This window comes from Mirounga angustirostris, unplaced genomic scaffold (genome assembly GCF_029215605.1).
Source record: "Mirounga angustirostris isolate CCGP_5_RB_7025 unplaced genomic scaffold, mMirAng1.0.hap1 SCAF_3, whole genome shotgun sequence".
In the NCBI taxonomy this organism is placed as follows: Eukaryota; Metazoa; Chordata; class Mammalia; order Carnivora; family Phocidae; genus Mirounga; species Mirounga angustirostris.
The window spans coordinates 188,665,679-188,685,355 of NW_026991711.1; the positions used below are offsets into that span (position 1 = coordinate 188,665,679).

The following is a 19,677-nucleotide window of genomic DNA, read 5'->3' on the forward strand; positions in this document are numbered from 1 at the left end:
CCACGGATTCACGGGGCTGGGATTTCAGATCCTTCCACGGCCTCACAACAAGCTGCCTCAGTTCCTACAGAGAACAAGAGAAACATACCTACCTGCTAATGAAGTGTTGATAAAAACAATACTAAAAGTCAGAGTGAGAAAGTAAAAGGCCCCTCTGCAAATCTGAAACAGCCAAAATTTGTATTATCATAGGTTGATGTTTGACGACCTTTGCAGGGTTTTCCTTGTAAAACAGTTGAGCGCTAAGACACACCAGCTGGGCAGCCCCGGGACCAGGGTCTGGTGCAGCCTCAGGGGCTCCGGGTCCCTGGCGGCGGGCAGGCGGGTGGTGATGGGCCTCCTGATGTTGGCGAAGGCGGGGGGTCTCACCGGGGGCCTGGCCGTGTCCTTGCTCCAGGAGGCAGAAGCCATTGTCCAGAAGATCAAGCAGCAACAGTATGCAGACCTCCTATCCCACGACCAGCTGCTCATGGAGAGGAAGGAGCAGAAGGTCTTCCTGCATTTTGGTAAGAACTGTGACCCTCTGCTCCTGGGTCCCCTCCAGCCATCGCTGTCTCCTCTTTTCCCTGAATATCCTCGGGGTTGGGGGAGGGGAAGGACTATGGCCGCAGAAGAAGGAAACATGGCCCATGTGAAACATGGGGGAATCAGAGCAAAAACCAAGGTTTTGTTTGGTTTTCAGAGGAGGAAGAAATCACGTTTGCGCCCACCTACCGTTTTGAAAGACTGACTCGGGACAAGTATGCCTACACTAAGCAGAAAGCCACAGGGGTGAGTTCTCTTCATAGCCATCACCCTGGCCCCCCATCTCCACCCCCCTGCACATCTCACCCCTCTTGTGTCCAATCTCAGAAAGGCAAATGGGGAGTGAAGAGCATCTTCATCCACTGGGCAACGGGAAAAAAAGAAGGAAAATTAGAGATCACGTGTTGATTTGCACCATTGAGCAAAAAAGCCTCTTCTAAGGAGAGGCTGGGCAGCCATGCTTGCCCACGACAATTAACTAGACTCTGACACAGGATTTACCTTCTGTCCAGAGAGTCTAAGAGTGGTTCTGAAGCTTTTTTTTTTTTTTTTAAGTCCTGTGATGAAATCTATTTGCTAATCTACCAAATGAATCATCATTAAGCAAGCTTCCTTACTGCAGGACTTATCAGAGCCTTTAGAGGTTTATGAGCATTATGGTTCTCCACAAGGAAATTTCTGGCCAAACTCAATTACTCATGGAATACCAGTGATTACCTTATGAGGTCCCTTGGGTTCCAAGGAACAGTGTTTGGGGGAAGCTGCAATAAAGCTTACATTCATTCTTATTCAGCAGATATTTACTGATGACCTGTGATGGGCTAGATATTCTCCTAGGTGGTAGGAGATCAAAGATGAGCCCAGTGTTTGCCCCCAAGGAGTTTATAGAAGGAAAGATGAGGCAAACACACAGCTAACTAACCAGAGATGGAATAGGAGGTTGCCAAATACACTGAGGAGCCATCAGAGAGGGACATGACCATTACGGGAAGGAAAGATCAGGAGAGGGTTGTCAAAGAGGTCCCACTCATGGTGCTGTGAGGAACAGCTTGGCTATCAACAAGAGGACAGGACAAGGGCTGAGGTGGGCTGATCCATTTCCAGTTGGAAGAATTGCTAGAATAGATATGGAGGTAGGAAATTCTGGCCTCTGTCACCTTCTGGGGCTCAACCCAGGAAAGCCAGGCCCCGAGGCTTAGAGGTGTGGAATGGCGAGCTTCTGGGGCTGCTGGAGGCCTAAGGAAATGGAGAACGGTTCAGAACATTGCCTGAGGGCTCAGGGCAAGCGGAGAAGTGCAGGAGGGATGGTAAGGCCAAGCATGGGGGTGATCCCAGAACAAGGCAGGAGCTGATAGAGAAAACCAGACAGAGGAGGAGAGAAGATCCAGGTCTGCTGTGGAGGAAAGAGGCTGAGACACCCCCCTCCCCCAGGGCAAGACACCTGCCGGGGAGGCATCCACAGGCTGCTGTTAGCTGCGGTCCTCTGGGCAGGTCCATGGGGGCATGTGGGGACAGTGAGGGCATGTCCAGGTTGACTCGAGTATCAGGAGAAATAGGGGCTGAGCTGAGGGGAGGGAGGTCCTAGATGCCAGGGTAAGGTTTTAACTTGTCGGTGGGCAATAGGAAGCCACTGAAAGTTCTGCTGGGGGTTGACAGGACAGCAGTGATGCACAGAGAAGGCCGGTCTGCATCTGTGCAGAGGATGGGGAGGGTGCAGGGGATCCCTGAAGAGGCCGTGTGCTGTGTCCCACTGAGAAACTGCGGCTTGAGTCAGAACTGGGAACAAACAACGAAGGCAGAAGCAAAGGAGAGCAGGACGTGCTGGTAGATCTGATTGCCATGGATAAAAATGCTAATCGGAAGGCAGAGCTGGCTTGGAGGAGAGTCTAGAGCTTGTCTTCAGACTTACTGTATAATATTGGCGGAAGACCTCAGAGGAAACATCCAGAAGGCAATTGAAAATATTAGGTGACACCAGGGCTGGGTCATAGATTTATGAGTTGTGCATGCCAAGAACATGGACACCCCCATGGGGTAGGTGACATTGGCAGGGAGTGAGTGGAAGAGGCGAAGAGAAGGGCTGTGGGCAGATTTGGGGGCATCCACGTTCAGAGGCGAGAGGAAGAAGCAGACACAACAAAGGAGACGGGCCGCAAGTGCTCGTGTAGGTGGTGAGGGGACCAACCAGGCATTTCGGCATCACAGAAGCCGGGGGTGAGAGACCCGTCAGGATTAGCGGTGGCCAGCATGGAATGTGAGTCTAGGAAAACATGTTCCCTGCGTGTGAACCCTGCACGAGGAGCTGGATTTGTGGTCCAAAGTCAGTGGACTTTGAAAGAGCAGGTCACGGAGTCCTGGGAGTGAAATCCAGCCTGGGGGAGGACGGGAGTGGCTCTTTACCAGGTGTGTGCAGATGAGTCGGGTAAAGCTTTCTAGAAATACGGATGTCCGGGCCTCATCCCCAGAGCCTCTAACGCAAGAGACCTGGGGCCGTGCCTTCTGTATCTTTGTAAAGCTCACTGGTAATTCTTGGGGCAGCCAGTGCTGAGAACTGCAGCATTACGAGTAACAGGTTGGCAGCATCGTGCACCTACCCTGTGACCCAGGAATTCCACTTCGGGGTAGCCCCAGAGACATTAGTACATGTGTTCACCAAAAGGGAGAGACGAGAATTTTTACTGCAGCTTTGTGCACAATGTCCAAAAACGGGGAGGAGCCCTGCTTCCATCAGCAGTAGGCTAGATAAATGAGGTATGTGTGTACAATGGACTACACCCACAGTCAGATAGTGAATGAACTTCTACAAGGAACGACATGAAAGAAGCCAGACCTCAAACTATATATACTGAGCGAGTCCATTTATAAGTTTAAGGTTAGGCGAAATGCGTACGTAGAGGCATTAGGCAGGATCATGTTCACCTCTACAAGTTGGAGGTATGGACAGAGAGGAACATAAGGGAGCCTTTTGATATGAAGGAGATTTTCTCTATCTCCGTCTGGGTTAAATGAGTATGTACAAATATAATAACTCCTCAAGCTGTCTACTTAAGATGAGTACACTTTACGTAAGTTGCACCTCAAGTTTAAAAAACGAAATGGGTGGTCCAAAAGTAGAGGCAATGAAAATAGAACATTCTGGAAAGAAAATTGGTAAAAAGAGAAAAGTAACTGCAGGAGATGGCAGGGGTAGGCTCTTTTAGGGTGAGTACCTTTACATTTATAGGCAGAAGAGAAAGAGCTAGAACTTAAAGGGATAAAGGATATTGCCAGTTTGCCTTGCCTATCACCCCCAGCGGGCATCTTGCTCACCAGTGTAGCCTGGAGAGGGCTTGTCTTAATACATATTGTTTGAGTGGTTAGATGGGTAGATGGATATGCAGATGGGTGGGCGAATGGATGGATGAATGGATGGATGGATGGATGGGCGGGCAGGTGGGTGGGTAGGTGGATGGATGGATGGATGGATGGATGGATGGATGGATGGATGGATGGATGGATGGATGGATGGATGGATGTGCAGGTAGGTGAGTGAATAAATAGATGGTTGGTTGGCTGGATCAGTAGATAGGTGGATGGCTGTGTGAATGGGAGTGGGTGGGTAGAGTGTTGTTACTAAAGTAAGTAGCTGGAGAAGATAAGCAAAGATTGGGTTGAAAGTACAAGTTGTGGGGTTCACCTGAGTCAGAAAAAAAGTAAGAGGATGGAAGAACAAGAATTCAGAAATAGTGAGGATGATAGGTACAGTCCCATAGCTAGGTGAGTCGATCTTCCAAAGCAGGAACGCAAGATGTGCACTCAGCAGTGGACTCAGGGCTTAAGGCAAATGAAAAGGGTCGAAGGCCACCTATGGGGCAAATCTATAAAGACCCAACAGCACATGAATTCAAGGATTACAGGGTTCACAAGTCAACCTCTTATACTGATTTCTATATATAAAAAATTAGCATGCATTTCCAAAGCTCGTGACTTTGATTTACAGATGAAGTACAACCTGCCTTCGTGGTGTGACCGAGTCCTCTGGAAGTCTTACCCGCTGGTGCATGTGGTGTGTCAGTCATATGGTGAGTAGCAGTCTGGGGGATTCGGGTGCCCGGAACTAACGGGCTCTAGTCTGTCTATCTGTAAAATGGGAAAAGTCCCAGCAACCCCGGTCAGGTGACCTGGAGGCGTTGATGCATCATCCTCTCCTGTCTTGAGGCTGCAGCATGAGAAGTGTCTTCTGGATGGGGAAACATTGGAATTATGGGGCCCTTTTAAAAAGAAATCCAGACTTATTTCTTTTGAAAAGAGCATATTAGGTTTGAACCACATGAAAGTGGTGTTTTCATATTAGGTTTGAACCACATGAAAGAGGTGTTTTCATAGGTCAAATACAGTCAAATATGCATATGCATATGGGTAAACCTAATATATACCGTGAATATATGCACATATATTTATGGAGATTTAAAGATAAATTGAGGGGGCACCTGGGTGGCTCAGTTGGTTAAGCATCTGACTCTTGATTTCGGCTCGGGTTGTGAACTTGGGGTTGTGAGATTGAGCCCTGTGTTGGGCTTTGCGCTCAGCACAGAGTCTCCTTACCCCTCTACCTCTGCTCCTCTCTCTCTCTCAAATAAATAAATGAAAATCTTTTTTTAAATAAAAAAATAAAGATAAATTGAGTTAAATTGAAGAAAAAGCCGTAATATGCAATATTAAAATAAATAATTATGGAAAAGTTGTCAGAAGGAATTCTTAATTGCCCAAGTGCTTATGCTTAAAAGCTACTTCTTAAATCCCATTATTTGGAATTTTCTGCACTGTGTACTTAAAAATTCAGAGCAGAATTACCTTGAACATTCCTGACCGAGAATCGTGGTATTATTTTTAAAACATTGCGATTCCCAGACAATGACATCCGAAGGAGAGCCACCCACATTCCCATCATGTCCCTCATGTGACCAAGTCACAGGCCCGGGACCTTAGCCCTCCCCCACCCACTCCAAGAGGGGCCTTGTTGCTGCCCAGTGGCCACCTTTGGGGCTCCCGTCCTCTCTCTGGGGCCTGGCAAATCCCCACATTTAACTCAGGTCCCATCAAGTTGGACTGCTGTCCATTCCTTTTTCTTGTGCATACCTCCTGCTGCTTAGAAGGATCCAGAGCAAGTGCCCGGGGAAGGCACGCACCTGCACTCCCCTAGCACCGGAGCTCTGTCTCCCAGAAGTGACTTCCCAAGACAAACGTCACACCTTTAGATGTGCAGAAAGGCATCCCACCCCCCTAGCCACAGCCTTCAAGACCTACGAAGGCCCATATCCCACCCACCATTAACCACCATTTCTCAGTGATGCCTTTCTTTCCCACATCCTGCAACTCCATGAGTCCTGCCAAGTCTTGTCTCTAGGAAGATGCCACCATCTGCCTTCTGCAGCAGGCCTCTGCAGAGATTCAGGAGCAAGTGCTGGCTTGTTCCATTACTGCCTTTTGAACCTAAACTTGGCATTCACAACAGCTCTCTAGTGAAGGTTTTTAGGAAAACAGAGGGAGATTGCTCTGGAAGTAGCATTGAGGAGCAGGGAGGACACACCTCCCCACTCTGGACCCACCTAGGAGGGAGGGAGCAGAAAATCAACCCTCCCTCGAGAGGCTGCAGTATCTTCCAGGAAAGACCAGGTATAGAACGTGAAGGGAAAGTTGAAAATATAGGGAATTTTGCTAATGATATTTCACTGAATGCTGGGGGTGCAGTGGAAGGGTTTAATGAGTTGGCGGTGAGCAAGAAATTGGGAAAGAAAAGGGAATGAATGTCCAGAGCTCAGGAAATAGGGTAAACTAAGAGCTTGAGTCTTATAGTGATTGGCCTAAATAGGATGTATCAGTTACCTATTGCTGCATAACAAATAACTCTGAAACTCGACATCTTACAATTCTCTGGGCCAAACTTGGGATCTGTTCATCTGTGTTCTGCTTGGTGTTGGCTAGGCACACTCAGACCAGGAGCTCCCCCAGATGGGGGGTTGGCCGACTGTCAGCAGGGGCAATGGTGGTAACTTGACTGTGTAATTCATCACCCAGCCGACTAGTCCAGGATTCTTGCGGGTTCCAGGGATCCCACATCTGCAAGTCCCAGATGTGGAAAAGCTTTTTGAGTCTCTGCTTGCTTCACATTTGCAAATGTCCTACTGGCCAAAGGAAGTCACATAGCTAAGCCCAGACTCAACTGTGGGAGGGCGACGTACAGGGTATGCTTACAGAGGGACCATCCAGGTCCCTGTCACCTTCCTCGTGTTTAGGGCACAGACACCGTAGTGCTAGTGCTGTATGTTTGATACATATATAAAATAATGCTAAGAACATTTTTCAAACCCTGGTTGTCCACCTGTTAACTTCTTGCTGGAACACCCCCTCTTCCATTGCCCCCCCACACACTCAGCCTGACTCCCTCCACCCCAGTCCTCTCCTGTTTCACACAGCACTGGACCCTCCCTGACTTCTTCCTGCCCACATCCCGACATGACTTAGGCTGGTGCCCCTCCTACCTTTTGCCCTCCTGTCTCAGAGAAGGGGTGTCCTCCTCCTCCTCTCCCGGCTAACCTTTTCACCTGGGCCCTCTACTCTAGCCCCTCCTCCTCCCCCAGGCCCCCCGCTTTGCCCCTTCTTGTTCTCCTTCATTCTGTCTCCATGTTTCAATTGTCTCTCTGATGGTCGTGAGCAAGTGAGCATTTTTTTTCCATGTTTCTTAGCCATCTGTATTTCTTTTGGAATTTTCTACCTATATCCTTTGGTTGGTTGAAGCTGGATGTTTACCTTTCTCTTGCTGATCTGTAAAAGCTTTATAGAAAATTATGTCAATTGTCTTACTGCCTTCTTGGTCTCCTCTGCTGTTTCTCTTTGCCCCGTATTGGCCAGTGTGGCCTGGATTTGCATCCCGTGTGCCCCCCCTGGGGAGCCCAGACATCCTATGGCTTCTGCTTCCACCTAACATCGTGACTCCAAACCTCAAGAGAAATCTCCAGCTCTGAGTACCCAGCCAGACACTTAGAACTCAGTATCTCTAGAACTCTGTGCTTTCCCTTCCGCCCTCCATACATGCCCTGCCGCCTTCCCTCTAAGCCCCATGTTCCTTAAAAGAGGTGTCTACACTCAGTGTCTACACTTCATCACCTTCTACTGTCTCCCAATCCTGAGGCATGTGGGATGGGGGGAGGTGCCATCTCTGTCACTGAGGAGCTCAGTGACCTAAGTCCCCACCCCACTTTGGGCCGTGAGCTCATCAGTGCAACGAAGTGCTGAGACCAGAAAAGTGTCCACAGTTCACACCCCATGATCTTATTAAAACCTCGTGTGTCTCTAAGAAAACCTAGCACAGGCATATTTTCACCGTGGAGGAGAGGGTGGTCACACACTTCCATTGAGTCTTTCAAGCGTGGTTGTGGAAGGTCAGCGGAACGGCAGGTGCAAAACCATGAAACTTCTGGAGGCTTCCATCAATAGAGGTTGATTTCTGCCATGGGTTTGCCATCCTTGGCTTGACCAGAAGGGTTTCTCCTTCCCTCCCCCGCAGGGAGCACCAGTGACATCATGACCAGTGACCACAGCCCGGTTTTCGCCACATTTGAGGCAGGAGTCACCTCCCAGTTCGTCTCCAAGAACGGTAAGTGGTGGGCGGCATCTGTCCCTCTGTCCTCCATGAAGACAGGAGGCCTTGGGCGCTCGCCTTCTGGTTGCAGCAATCCGTTGTCTGCGGTACATGGAGGCTCACCTTCCAGGCTCGTCCACACTCCGTCCAGGGGGCCTCCTCGCCTCTAAACCACATCACGGTTTCCGCGCAGAGCGCGTTCTTGCTCTCTTTGGCAAATATGTCAGCTTTTTAAGCCTCGGTTTTAATTCGGTCTTTAAAGTCGAGTAAATGAGTGTTTGTCCAAGGTGTGGTTTGTATGTGCCACAGTTCTGGGGGACACGTGGGTGAACCTTGATCAGTAATGCATTTACTTTTAATATGTTTCACATTTGTCTCTTCTGTGTAAGGCAAGCAATGCTGGTTTTCCACTTAGTCTTGTGATGTGCTTTCTTATTTAAATACGTTTAGTTAAGTTTAGAAAGTGAGTCTATTTAACAAAAATACTAAGTGAGTATTAGGGCGGGTGCGTGGTAGGTGGAGATGGTAAACATTGTAAGGATGGGACGGCTGACGAAGTTGGGGAAATGCTGATGTAAATACTACTTAGATTTGCAGGTATGTTTTCAAATAATCTAGCTCAGCCCTGCTCACCAGGCCATCCTCGTCCCAGCAAGGGCCTGGTGTTCTCTGTGGCGTGCCCAGCCTGGGTCTAGGTGACTGGGGAGCCATATTGTCACCTCCTCTGTTCACCCCCCACTTCTGTGCTCAGCAGACAGTTCAGGCTACTTTAGGAAAGTTGAGCGGGGGGCCCAACTGAGGCAGGAAAAGCCCATATTGCTGTGTCCTTCGTGCCCTGAGGTTTGCAGGGGAGGCTGGAATACTGTCTTCTGGGACATTCTTCTCCACACTGTTGGGTCTATCGTCTGCTCTAGTAATGTGACCTCCCCTCTCCACATAACCCTCAATCCAGCACCCTCTCTCTATCCTAGCTCTGGGCACTGTCTTTCTAGAACCTTCCGTCTCTCCCTGGGCTCCCACCGATCTCCCCTTTCTTGGAGTTCCTGCAGCATCGATGGGATGACTCATGCCATCACACCCTCCGTGAGGACCCTCAGCACATCCTCAGTGTCAGGCTTGCCTTCCCTCCACTGGGACTCTGCCCAGACGATGCTCATAAATACCAATTACCTGGATTGAGTGTTGGTTGAATGTCGTCCTAAGGGGAACCTGGCCTATGTGCTGTGGGGTTTAAGGAAATGAAGGAAAGCTGAGTGAAATAAGCCAGACAGAAAAAATATCATAGGTGTATGGTATCACCTATATGTGGGATCTTGGAAAAAACTGCCAATTTCATAGAAACGGAAGAGAGTGGCGGCTGCCAGGGGCTGAGGGGAGCCAGAAATGGGGAGATGGAGGTCAAAGGGTACAAACTTTCAGTTATAAGATGAATCAGTTCTGGGGACCTAACCGTCTGCTTGATGACCATGGGTAATAATACAGTATTTGCTGGGAGCAGATCTTAAGTGTTGTCACCACACCAAAAAAACCAAAAAAACCAAACCAGTTAATTATGTGGGTGATGGATGTGTTAATTATCTTGATCTTGGTAAGCATTTCACGGTATACCTGTGTATCAAATCATCACGTTGTAAACTTTAAATATGTACGATTACATTTGCCACTTATTTCTCAGTAAAGCCAGAGAAAAGAAGGGAAAGAAGGCAAGGCAGGGTGGGAGGGAGGCCGGGAATGTCTGTCCTTGCTCTCGCGTGGCTCAGAATTCACATGGAAGGCCGGAACTTGCTCACGGCGAGCCTGAGGACGCTTGCAAACTCGTCATGCCGGTGAATACCACGACGGGCCAGCCACCAGGGTGGGAACGAGGGTGAATAAGGAGCGGAGGGAAGTCAGCCTAAGGAAGGAAGAGCCAGTCTCCCTTGCTACTTGAACTTAGAAACGAGACAGATTTGGGTATTGAGCCACTGAGCCCTTATACAAGCTCTCTTGGCCAGAACAAATGGGGACACTGAGGCACGGAGGTTAAAGGCGTTGCCAGGGCTGTGCTTATTCAATGGCAAAGCTGAGAGTCGGGCTCTTGGCTCCCTGAACTCTTCGCTCTTCCCACCCTGCTCTCTGTGGCCTGTGAGGACGTTCCCATCGTCGGGGATGCTTAGTGCAGGTGGCAGGATTCAGGGAAAACCTCTTCTTCTCCCGGACCTCACCTTCCCCGGAGCCTGGTGTTGGGGGCTGATTCAAAATGCTCCATGTCTGGGCACATCGTGGAGTCAAGTCTCTTTCTCACCTGCTCCAGGCCCCGGGACTGTTGACAGCCAAGGGCAGATTGAGTTTCTCCAGTGCTTCGCCACGCTGAAGACCAAGTCCCAGACCAAATTCTACCTGGAGTTCCACTCGAGCTGCTTAGAGAGTAAGTGGGCCTTGAGCTACCTTTGGCCAGGCAGCCTTTTCATCAACGGCGCTTTGCCCCACCTCTCTCTCTGGGAAGGATTCACGGATGGGCCTCAAGGGCGCCTGTGAGGCGGGGAGTCCTCAGGGGTTCAGTTACCCCTGAGTCTAGGTGACTGGATCCTGGGCCACTGGACCCTGTCCTTGCCCCTCAGGGCAGAGTGTAATCCACTCAGGGGTCCCCTCCCGCCACAAGCTGGGGCTCTGACTCAGCCAGAGGGTCCTGGGCGAAGGTCCAGAGCCCGAGGAGGCCAGTAGGGGCCCTGTTCTTCCTCAGGGTCCTCTGCTCTTTCCTATGGGACGGGGCATCTTTCTCAGGTGGTCTGGGGCATCCCCAAACGAGCTCAAGATGGACAGCCTCCTCCCAGCCAGCAGCAGTTAGCACAAACTGTTTAGCAAACACCCTTTCTGGGTGACATTTCTAGGCATATTGTCTAAAGCTATTCCATGGTGAGATCTGTGTGGTTTCCAGCTCCCTTCGCTGAGATGGTCTGGAGGTGGGGGTGCAGGGCAGAATCAACTCCACCCAAGGAGGCATTTTGTGATGGGATGACGGCTGCTTCCAGAAATCCAGAAGATGTATTGCCCTTCCCCCTCCTTCTCCCACGCAGCCCGGGCTCAGTCTTGGTGACAGACCCACCTTTTCCTTGAAGTTTCTAGGGCCCGGGTCACTAAGCAGGGGCAAGGCACTTCCAAAAATGAGGAGGATCTTCATGCGGGTGTTTTTAATAAACTATCGAGACATTTGCATACATTTCTATGGAAACAGCATATTAGGAAGCTCAAATTAGCATTTCAAAAGGTTGCTATCTTGAGTGGCGTGGGATGAGCTGTCATGTTTCCTAATCTCCTTGCCTGTGATGTGATGATTTCTTTGTTGCCTGGTTTGTTGCAAAAAAAAGAGCTGAAAAGGAGGGGAATCTCTTTGATTTTCCTAAAAATAATTCAACCATACTGGCAAATGACCATCCCCTGCACCAAAACAGAATCCCCCACAAGCCTGACTCCTGAACGCGGCTGTGGCCCCACAGATAGAAGAGGGAAAATATCTTCATTGGTCCAGGTGGGGTGACCCTAGGAGGCTTTTCCGTCTCGCTCTCGTTCTGTTTTCTGAAAACCGGCCTTCTTGTCCTATGACAGGTTTTGTCAAGAGTCAGGAAGGAGAAAATGAAGAAGGAAGTGAAGGGGAGTTGGTGGTGAAGTTTGGCGAGACCCTTCCAAAGGTAAATCAAGAACAGGACTTAGCCAGGGAGAACTTGGCCCCAGGGGCCTCAGGATTCCTCGATGGATTTCAGTTCCCGTCATGGATCACGGAAGAGATCTAGAGATAGGCTTGTTGACCACTTGACTTTGCAAAGAGGGAAACTGAGGCAGATCCCAGCGAGGTTGGTTCACCATCACACGGCTGCAGTGACAGACACAGGCTAGAGGCCCCGGGCCCTGATGCCCCCCGCAGTGCCCTGTCACCTGCTCAGCCCCAGCTTGGAGGAGCAGGTGAAGGGGCAGAGGGGGGAGTCCATTGGCTCCTACCCAGACACTGGACTCAGAAAGAACTTGATGTGTCCATGACCCCATGAGAGCGGAGGGGGGAATTGAAAACACATAGGCAGACCTTAGTGGGAACACATTCGTCCTTCTTGCAGAAAAGAAAATGGCTTTCCCCCAGGACCCAGAACAGCTTTTACGATGTTGAATTGATGGTGGGCCTCCCCGAGTGCTCATGCTGGGTGTGCAGTGGGGTAGGGCTTTGTTTCTTTTATCACATAATGAGGGAATGGTACGCAGACGAGAGTCCAGGGCCAGGCAGATCTGTCACACATGCAGGAGTCCCAGGGGCTCTCCTGGAAGGTTCCCTCGGAGGGGACCCCCAAGCGGAGCTTTAAAAATGGCCTTAAACAGGTAGAAGGACCCATCCTCTGCTAAGGCTGGGGTGGCACATGGGCAGTTTTGGGGGGCTGGGCTACCCACACTGGCACTGTTGAGGAACCCAGGCTTGGGCCACACACAAGAAGGCAGATACCCACATCACACATCACAGAGTCTCCTAATGTGGGAACACTTCTGACTGGGGTCCTCCACAAGGCCAGGGCGTAGGTCAGAAGTCCCCGTCCTGGGGCTCTTTTCAGGTACCTGCATCCTGGTGGCTTTGGGCTCCAGTGTGACATCTTGCCTCACCCACCCACCCACCCTACCCTTCAGTTCCTCCCCTCCCGGTGGCCCCACACAGCAACCAAACGGCTTGTTTCCTCCTTGGGTCAACTTGGGAAAGATGCCAGCCTCCCAGTCCACATCGTGCATGTACCCCAGGCTGGTTCAGGAGACTCTAGGGTACCCCCGACCCACACAGCCTCACCGCTGCCTACACCTGCTTCTCCTCCTGCCTCTGTCCCTCTTGTTCACCCCACTGCTACCTCCCAGGGGTCTCCATCCCGCCTGCCTTCTTGCTGAGGCATCCTGAAGCCTGACAGATCTTTCTAGAATGCCTGTTTGATCCTGGCATGCCCCTCTTTATCTGGTCGACTCCCTGCTGTTGACATGAAATAAGCCCAAGCTCCTCAGCTCCCAGGCGCCCCCTCACTCCTGCTTCACGTGCTGCCCCCACAGCACCTGAGAGGTCTTTACTCCCTCCTGCTCCCTGATCCTCCACGCACCTCTGTCACCTGACAGCACCCTCTTTAATCCCCGCAAAGCACCCTGACAGAGGCTCCCTTCCCTCTACCCTCAGCCCCCCCATGGTGATTGTGTCCCTCACAGACATTCTCTGGTCAGATATCCACCACCCCGCTCTCGCTGCTGCCCGAGAGGGTGGGGTCGTCCTGCATCTGCGGCACCCAGCCCGGGTCTATGAGTCCATCATCACTACAAGTCTGAACTGAGCATTTGCTGTGGCTCTGGAACCCGAGAGTGCCCTTGAGCACCTGCTGTGATTTCCGGTCATTTGTTCTGGAACTTTCTGAATGGAGATAGAGTCCATCCTGTTGGGCAACATGGCGCCCAGAGGCTTGCCCAAGGGGTCTCTTGGCATTGGATGGGAAGGAGGGGGGCAGCCTGGAGCGGTGTATGGCCTCTTTATCAGGCCCCTCTGTGTTGGTGTCAGCGTGAGAAAGAGCCTTAGGCAGTGCACACAGAAAGCTCCTCCCTGTGCTTGCACGGATGCGGCCTACGCTGCTGAGGTTCGGGTTCTCCCCACGTGCAGAGCCTGACACAGACGTGCCCTGAGCCGGACCAGCAGGGCAGCTGGGAGCCAGCAATCCCTCGCTGCAGCAGGAAGAGGGGGACAGGGCTGGAACTCAGGATCTGTGCCTGTCCTTTGCTGAGCTACCCTCCAACAACCCGCAGGGCACTCCAGGGGGCTCCCCTGCAGGGAGACCCTGTCCAGATGGAGGGCAGGCCTTGTGTGCCACCTGCTGGGGGGAAGCCTGCGGTGGGGAGTGGGGTGCATTTGGACCCGGTTCTTGGTCCCATTACCACTTTTGTGTCAGCCTGGCCCCCACCCGCATGATGCTGGGGTATGCAAGGGAGGGGAAAGAAGGGAAGGGAAGCAGGGGATGTGGGGCACACTTGGGGTCCAGCTCTCTCCTGGGGTGTGGTATGACTGGGGGGAGACAGGGACAGAAGTGAACCCCGCATGCTGGAGAGGGTGGACGTGTGGTTCCTTCCTACTATCTTGAACATGAAAAGCAGAAATTCAAATTTGACTAATAAGAACACCTGTAGTCCTGTTTGCTCAGGCACGCCCCTCATCTGGGCTGGCACTCTCCCCCCAGCTGTCCCCCGGTGGGCAGCTCTAACCCTGTGCCCTTCTCTGTGCAGCTGAAGCCCATCATTTCTGACCCCGAGTACCTGCTAGACCAGCACATCCTGATTAGCATTAAATCCTCCGACAGCGACGAATCCTATGGTAAGCGTCCCAGGACACGTGCTGCCGGCACCTCACCTGCTCTTAGCTGGTGGCCTATGATGTAAGGGAGGCGGCAGCGTCTGCATCGAGGGAAGCCCACCATCCTGCTCTCGTGCCACTCCTCTTCCGCTCCCAGGGCTGCCAGAGGGACAAATAACTGGTAAACCATCCTTCCTGCCCCGTCGGGCTTCTGGGAGGAAGAGCCAGCAGCCACAACCCCTCTCGTTTATTGGGTCTTTCCTCTGTCAGATTCTGTGCCAGGTGCTTTGCAGGAATTATTTAATCCTAACAAGATCTTATAAAGCAGATACTATTCTCCCAATCAGTAGGTGAGTAAACTGAGGCTCAGAGAGGTTAAGGGACTGTGCCCAAGCCACAGGGAGTAACTGACTGAGCCCTCATTTGAACCCAGGTCTGTCTGGCATTGCTCAGGGCCCCTACTGGGCAGACACCAGCCATCCTACTAGGGAGACATCATCTTCTGTGACATTGCCTTCAGCCAGTCTGTGGCTCCAGCCCAATGTCAGGTTCACCCTGGACCGTGACACATTCAGTGTGGCTAGAACGCAAGGGTGAGAGGGGCAGGTGGCCAGAGAGAGTTGGAGGCAGGAGCCAGATCAAGCAGCTCCTTTCACGAGACAGGCAAGAATGTGATCTGGGTCCGGGGAGGGTGTTTGTTTTCAGTGGAAGGAATCTGAAGGTGCTTAATGCTGATCCAGGGAAGCCAGGACAGGCTGTAGACACAAAAAGTGTCCGTGTGTGTCGACTGCCCACTGTTCAGGCTCTGCCAAAAGCCCCGGGATACACGTATAATTGCTACACTCATTGCACAGGCGAGGAAATGAAGTGACTTGTCCGAGGTCACATGGCCACTGAGGTGGCCTTGGACTGGAACCCAGGCAACCCAGCTCCAGAATCCTGCCCTCCACCCTCTCCTAGTCAGCACCAGAAAGAGGGTCTCTGAGCCCGGGCAGGGGTGGCCAGAGCCTAAGGATGGCGCTGACCTTGGATGGGGAGGTCCTGTCCGTTGTGCTGGGCAAAACAGAGGGATCCGTGTGGAGTCACAGTGTTTGGAGCTTCGGTGGTAGGCCACAGACACACAGGAAGGATGGTTCTGTGTTCTTGTTCAAATACTGCCTTCTTCCTCTGTTTCTTCGTCCTGGTATTCATACAAACAGCATTTCACAATAATAACGGGAAAAAAAGTCAACCCACAGTCTCATCCCCTACTTACAGCCACCATTTTTATTTCGGTCTCATACTTCCTCATACAAGGCATACATAGATTTCTGTATTTATAACCATCTTAGGGATACCATTTTCTATGCTGCTTCCCTCACCCAGTGAGAGACAGGTTAGGTGAGACACATTTTCCAGGATCTTCCTCCCACACAGCCTCCATGATTACTGCATTTAATGGCTCCCTAATATCCCATGGGTTTCCTTCTAGTTGTTTCTGTTCATGTTATCAGTAATGCTGAGATGGATCTCTTCGTGAACATTCTTTATCTTCCTTTAGCTACATCTTTTATTCTTTTGGATCATCTCTTGATAAGTTCCCATGTGTGCTGGGTCAAAGGGTATAAATAGGTCGGTGATTCTTGACACTCGGTATCCAACTGATTGCCATAAAGGCTGTGTCCTGCCATGGTGACCTTGCCACGTCCAAGTGAGCAGGTGTCCCCAGATCCTTGCTGGCACCGGGTATCCTTTTCCTTCCTTCCATTTTGTGCTAATTTCCTATCTGTGAGAGAGTCCCTTAGTGCTGCCTTAATTTGCATTTTTGATGGCTAGGAAGACTGAACTAGTTTCCATGTATTGAAATCAACCAGCTACAGTTCTTTTTGTGTGAAATATCTGCTTGGGTTACCTGCCCAGTCATCTGCTGGGATTTGATTTTGAGGCGTTCCTCATGGGGTTCAGGTAAAATACCGTCTTTGTGAAGCCATCAGTCTCTCCCATTTTCCTTTTATCCTCTGTGCAGAAGTTTTAAGCTTTTATATCCTCTTATCTGTCAGTCTGTTTTGTCATTTCTTACATTGTTCCAGACCCTGGGAAGTTATCATTCCCTCTCGCAATCAGATTAGTATTTAAGTCTAGCTTTTCTGCTGGATTTTCTATGATTTAAATTTTTTTTTTGTATCAACTAATCCACTTGAAGTTCATTTCACTGTAAGGTTTGAAATGTTTTCCCCAAGTTGTTCCAAAAGGTTTATTCGATAATCCCTGCCTTGGACATTGTTTCGAAGGATCATCTTTGGGCGGTGGAGCTAGATCTGCAGGCTGAATGCAGTTTCTCCTGTGAAATGGCAGGCTCTTGACATGACTCTTGTCCCCACCCTCCCCAGGCGAGGGCTGCATTGCTCTACGGTTAGAAGCCACGGAAACTCAGCTCCCCATCTACACACCTCTCACCCACCATGGAGAAATGACGGGCCACTTCCGGGGGGAGATTAAGCTGCAGACCTCCCAAGGCAAGATGAGGGAGAAGCTCTACGGTAAGTGGGTGCAACTACTCCCTTGCCCCCTTTTCAGTGCTGCTGGGAGAGGGACACGAATGAGGTGTCTCTCAGCCCAGCCATTGACTATTCTCTCTGCTGTGGCCTCCGAACAGAAATCTAGCATCAGAAGGGCTATGAGAGGGGCGCCTGGGCAGCTCAGTCGTTAAGCGTCTGCCTTTGGCTCGGGTCATGATCCCAGGGTCCTGGGATCGAGCCCCACATCGGGCTCCCTGCTCTGCGGGGAGCCTGCTTCTCCCTCTCCCACTCCCCCTGCTTGTGTTCCCTCTCTCGCTGTGTCTCTCTCTGTCAAATAAATAAATAAAGTCTTAAAAAAAAAAAAAAAGGATAGGAGAGGCAGTCTGGCCCAGTTCTGAGTTGATTCCAGAATTTCCCTATAGAACCCACGATTTGCACATCATCCTTCCCTGACCCCAGTCACCTTCCATCTGTTAGGATGTGAAGCTTGTGAATGTTCCAGGTGCTCTGTTCTTGTCTTAGATTAGGCTCTTAGGCCTTGTCACTCCCTGTTAGCGCCTCCACTAGAAGGACCAAGATGACACAAGAAACCTGCCTAATCCTAAACAGCTCTTTCTAGGCTACAGGTGAAGGCACTGGCTGCAGCCGAGATTTAGAATTTCCTGAATTTCCCACGTGACCCGTTCTTCCTTGTGGCCACGTGGTGTGCAGCTCACACACACACATACACACACACACACGTGTCCACACCCTGCCCTCATGGCTCATGGTGCCTCCCAGGGCTTCTGGGCCTTCTAGGCTGTTTCACAGACCTTACACACCAATAAGCCCCCGTCCTCATTCTTGGCACATCCCTTTGGCTCTTCGCTACCGTCCAAAATGGCAGCATTTTGGGGTCTTCTCTTCCCTGGCAGGGTCCCCCAGTACCTCTTCCAGCTTGACCTCAGACCTTTGTGTCCTGAAAAACGACACCTGCTTCCTTCTGCTGGCCGTTGGGAGGAGGCATCGGTCGTGGCTCTCAGGAATGACACCAGCGTAGCCATGCTTGGGAACAAACACTCATTGGAGGTGTTTCCTTACCCCTGTGCAATCCCAGCCTTGGGGAGTCATCTCCTGTCTGCCCCCAAAGGAGACCCTGCTGATTCCCAGTAGGCAACTGTAGACGTCTTATCTCTTAGATAAGACCCGTCACTGCCCCTCTGGGAAATACTAAAACACTGCCCAGAGACCATGCTAATAGGGAACACGAGGAGGTGTCTAGACTCTAATTTTCTTAGAATCCTGTCTAAAATTTTAAAACTTGGAAATGAACGTGTCGTCTTCAATAGTATCCATGACATTAAAGCCTCTCTGCTTGAGGGCCGCCTGGGTGGCGCAGCTGGTTAAGCGTCTGACTCTCGGTTTCAGCTCAGGTCACGATCTCAGGGTTGTCGTGGGATCAAGCCCTGTGTTAGGCTTCGTGCTCTGCGAGGAGTCTGCTCAAGATTCTTCCCCCTCCCTTCAAACTAGGTGGGCTTTGGTATCCAATGCTCTTATGGAGCCACCTTGTTCTGTTGGTTTTATTTGGATCTGCCAAGAAATATTTGCCTGTCCCTTGTGACACCAACAAGCTGAAAATGTCCCATGAAATGATAACTCTGGGTCGCACATGCCAACTCTTCCTCCCTCTGCAACCATGGCAGACATAACACGTCAATCACTGAACGTGCGTGAGGCATCAGAATCTTGCTTAGCCCACCGCCCAGCCGGCCATTAGTCACTGTCCAGCTTCGGCTGCCATCTTGCCCAGACTGGGCACCAGGCCTCACGTGCTCTTCCCTGGCTCTTTCCTTGCAGACTTTGTGAAGACTGAGCGAGATGAGTCCAGTGGGCCCAAGTCCCTGAAGAGCCTCACCAGCCACGACCCCATGAAGCAGTGGGAACCTGCCAACAGGTAGAGCAGGGGGTGCTGCCAGGGTTTCCCTACAAACTAGCGTGGTTTTGCAGACCCAGGACCCAGGAGAGGGTGAGGGGAGCACAGAGAAACCAAGGACAGGGAGGAAACAGAAGCTCAGCCCCAGGACCGGCGCTGTCCTACTGCCCACTCCGGGGAGGCGGGTGTGCCCGTGCAAGGCCTGGGGGGCGCCTGCGTGTCAGAAAGCAGCTCAAGGGGCACCTGCGTGGCTCAGTCGGTTGAGCGTCTGACTCTTGATTTCAGCTCACGTCGTGATCTCAGGGTCAGGATATCGAGCCCTGCGTTGGGCTCTGTGCTGGGTGTGGAGCCTGCTTACGATTCTCTCTCTCCCTCTGCCTCTCCCGTCTCACTCTCTCTTAAAAAAAAAGAAGTTCAATTCACTGACATTGGCTGAGCACTTGGTGTGTGTCAGATTCTAGAGAAACCAAGGCAAAGTTGGTGCAGCCCCTGACTTAGGAACTCTCAACCTAGCAGAAAGACGCGGTCCAGGGGGAAGCCGCTGCAGGGAGGGAATGGCTCCCGTGTCTCCTGGGGACCAGGGACAGCAGCAGGCATGGCTTGGTGGCCAAGGAGCCCCATCCTGTTACTAAAGGGGGAAAAAAATCATTGAGGAAAAGGCACACAGGTCGCTCTTGGCAGAGCCTGGAGTGGGAATAATGCAGACATTAAAGTCTCTATGACTAGGGGGCAGCAGTCCCCAGTAGTCACCTTGGCTCACTGATGTGATCCCAAGTCCTAGAATCAAGCCAGGTGG

The 19,677-nt window shown here is 51.2% G+C and overlaps 1 protein-coding gene across 2 annotated transcripts in view; it reads left to right on the forward strand.

Moving 5' to 3' along the window:
• INPP5D (inositol polyphosphate-5-phosphatase D) overlaps positions 1-19,677 on the forward strand; it is a 114,202-nt gene that overhangs the window by 86,779 nt on the left and 7,746 nt on the right. For both annotated transcript variants that reach the window (XM_054505946.2, XM_045867711.3), the window contains exons 16-24: positions 398-506; positions 683-771; positions 4,505-4,586; positions 8,072-8,161; positions 10,440-10,553; positions 11,732-11,814; positions 14,405-14,492; positions 16,841-16,990; positions 18,806-18,902. In XM_054505946.2, the coding sequence (XP_054361921.1) occupies positions 398-506; positions 683-771; positions 4,505-4,586; positions 8,072-8,161; positions 10,440-10,553; positions 11,732-11,814; positions 14,405-14,492; positions 16,841-16,990; positions 18,806-18,902 (902 nt within the window). The remainder of the gene's footprint in view (positions 1-397; positions 507-682; positions 772-4,504; positions 4,587-8,071; positions 8,162-10,439; positions 10,554-11,731; positions 11,815-14,404; positions 14,493-16,840; positions 16,991-18,805; positions 18,903-19,677) is intronic.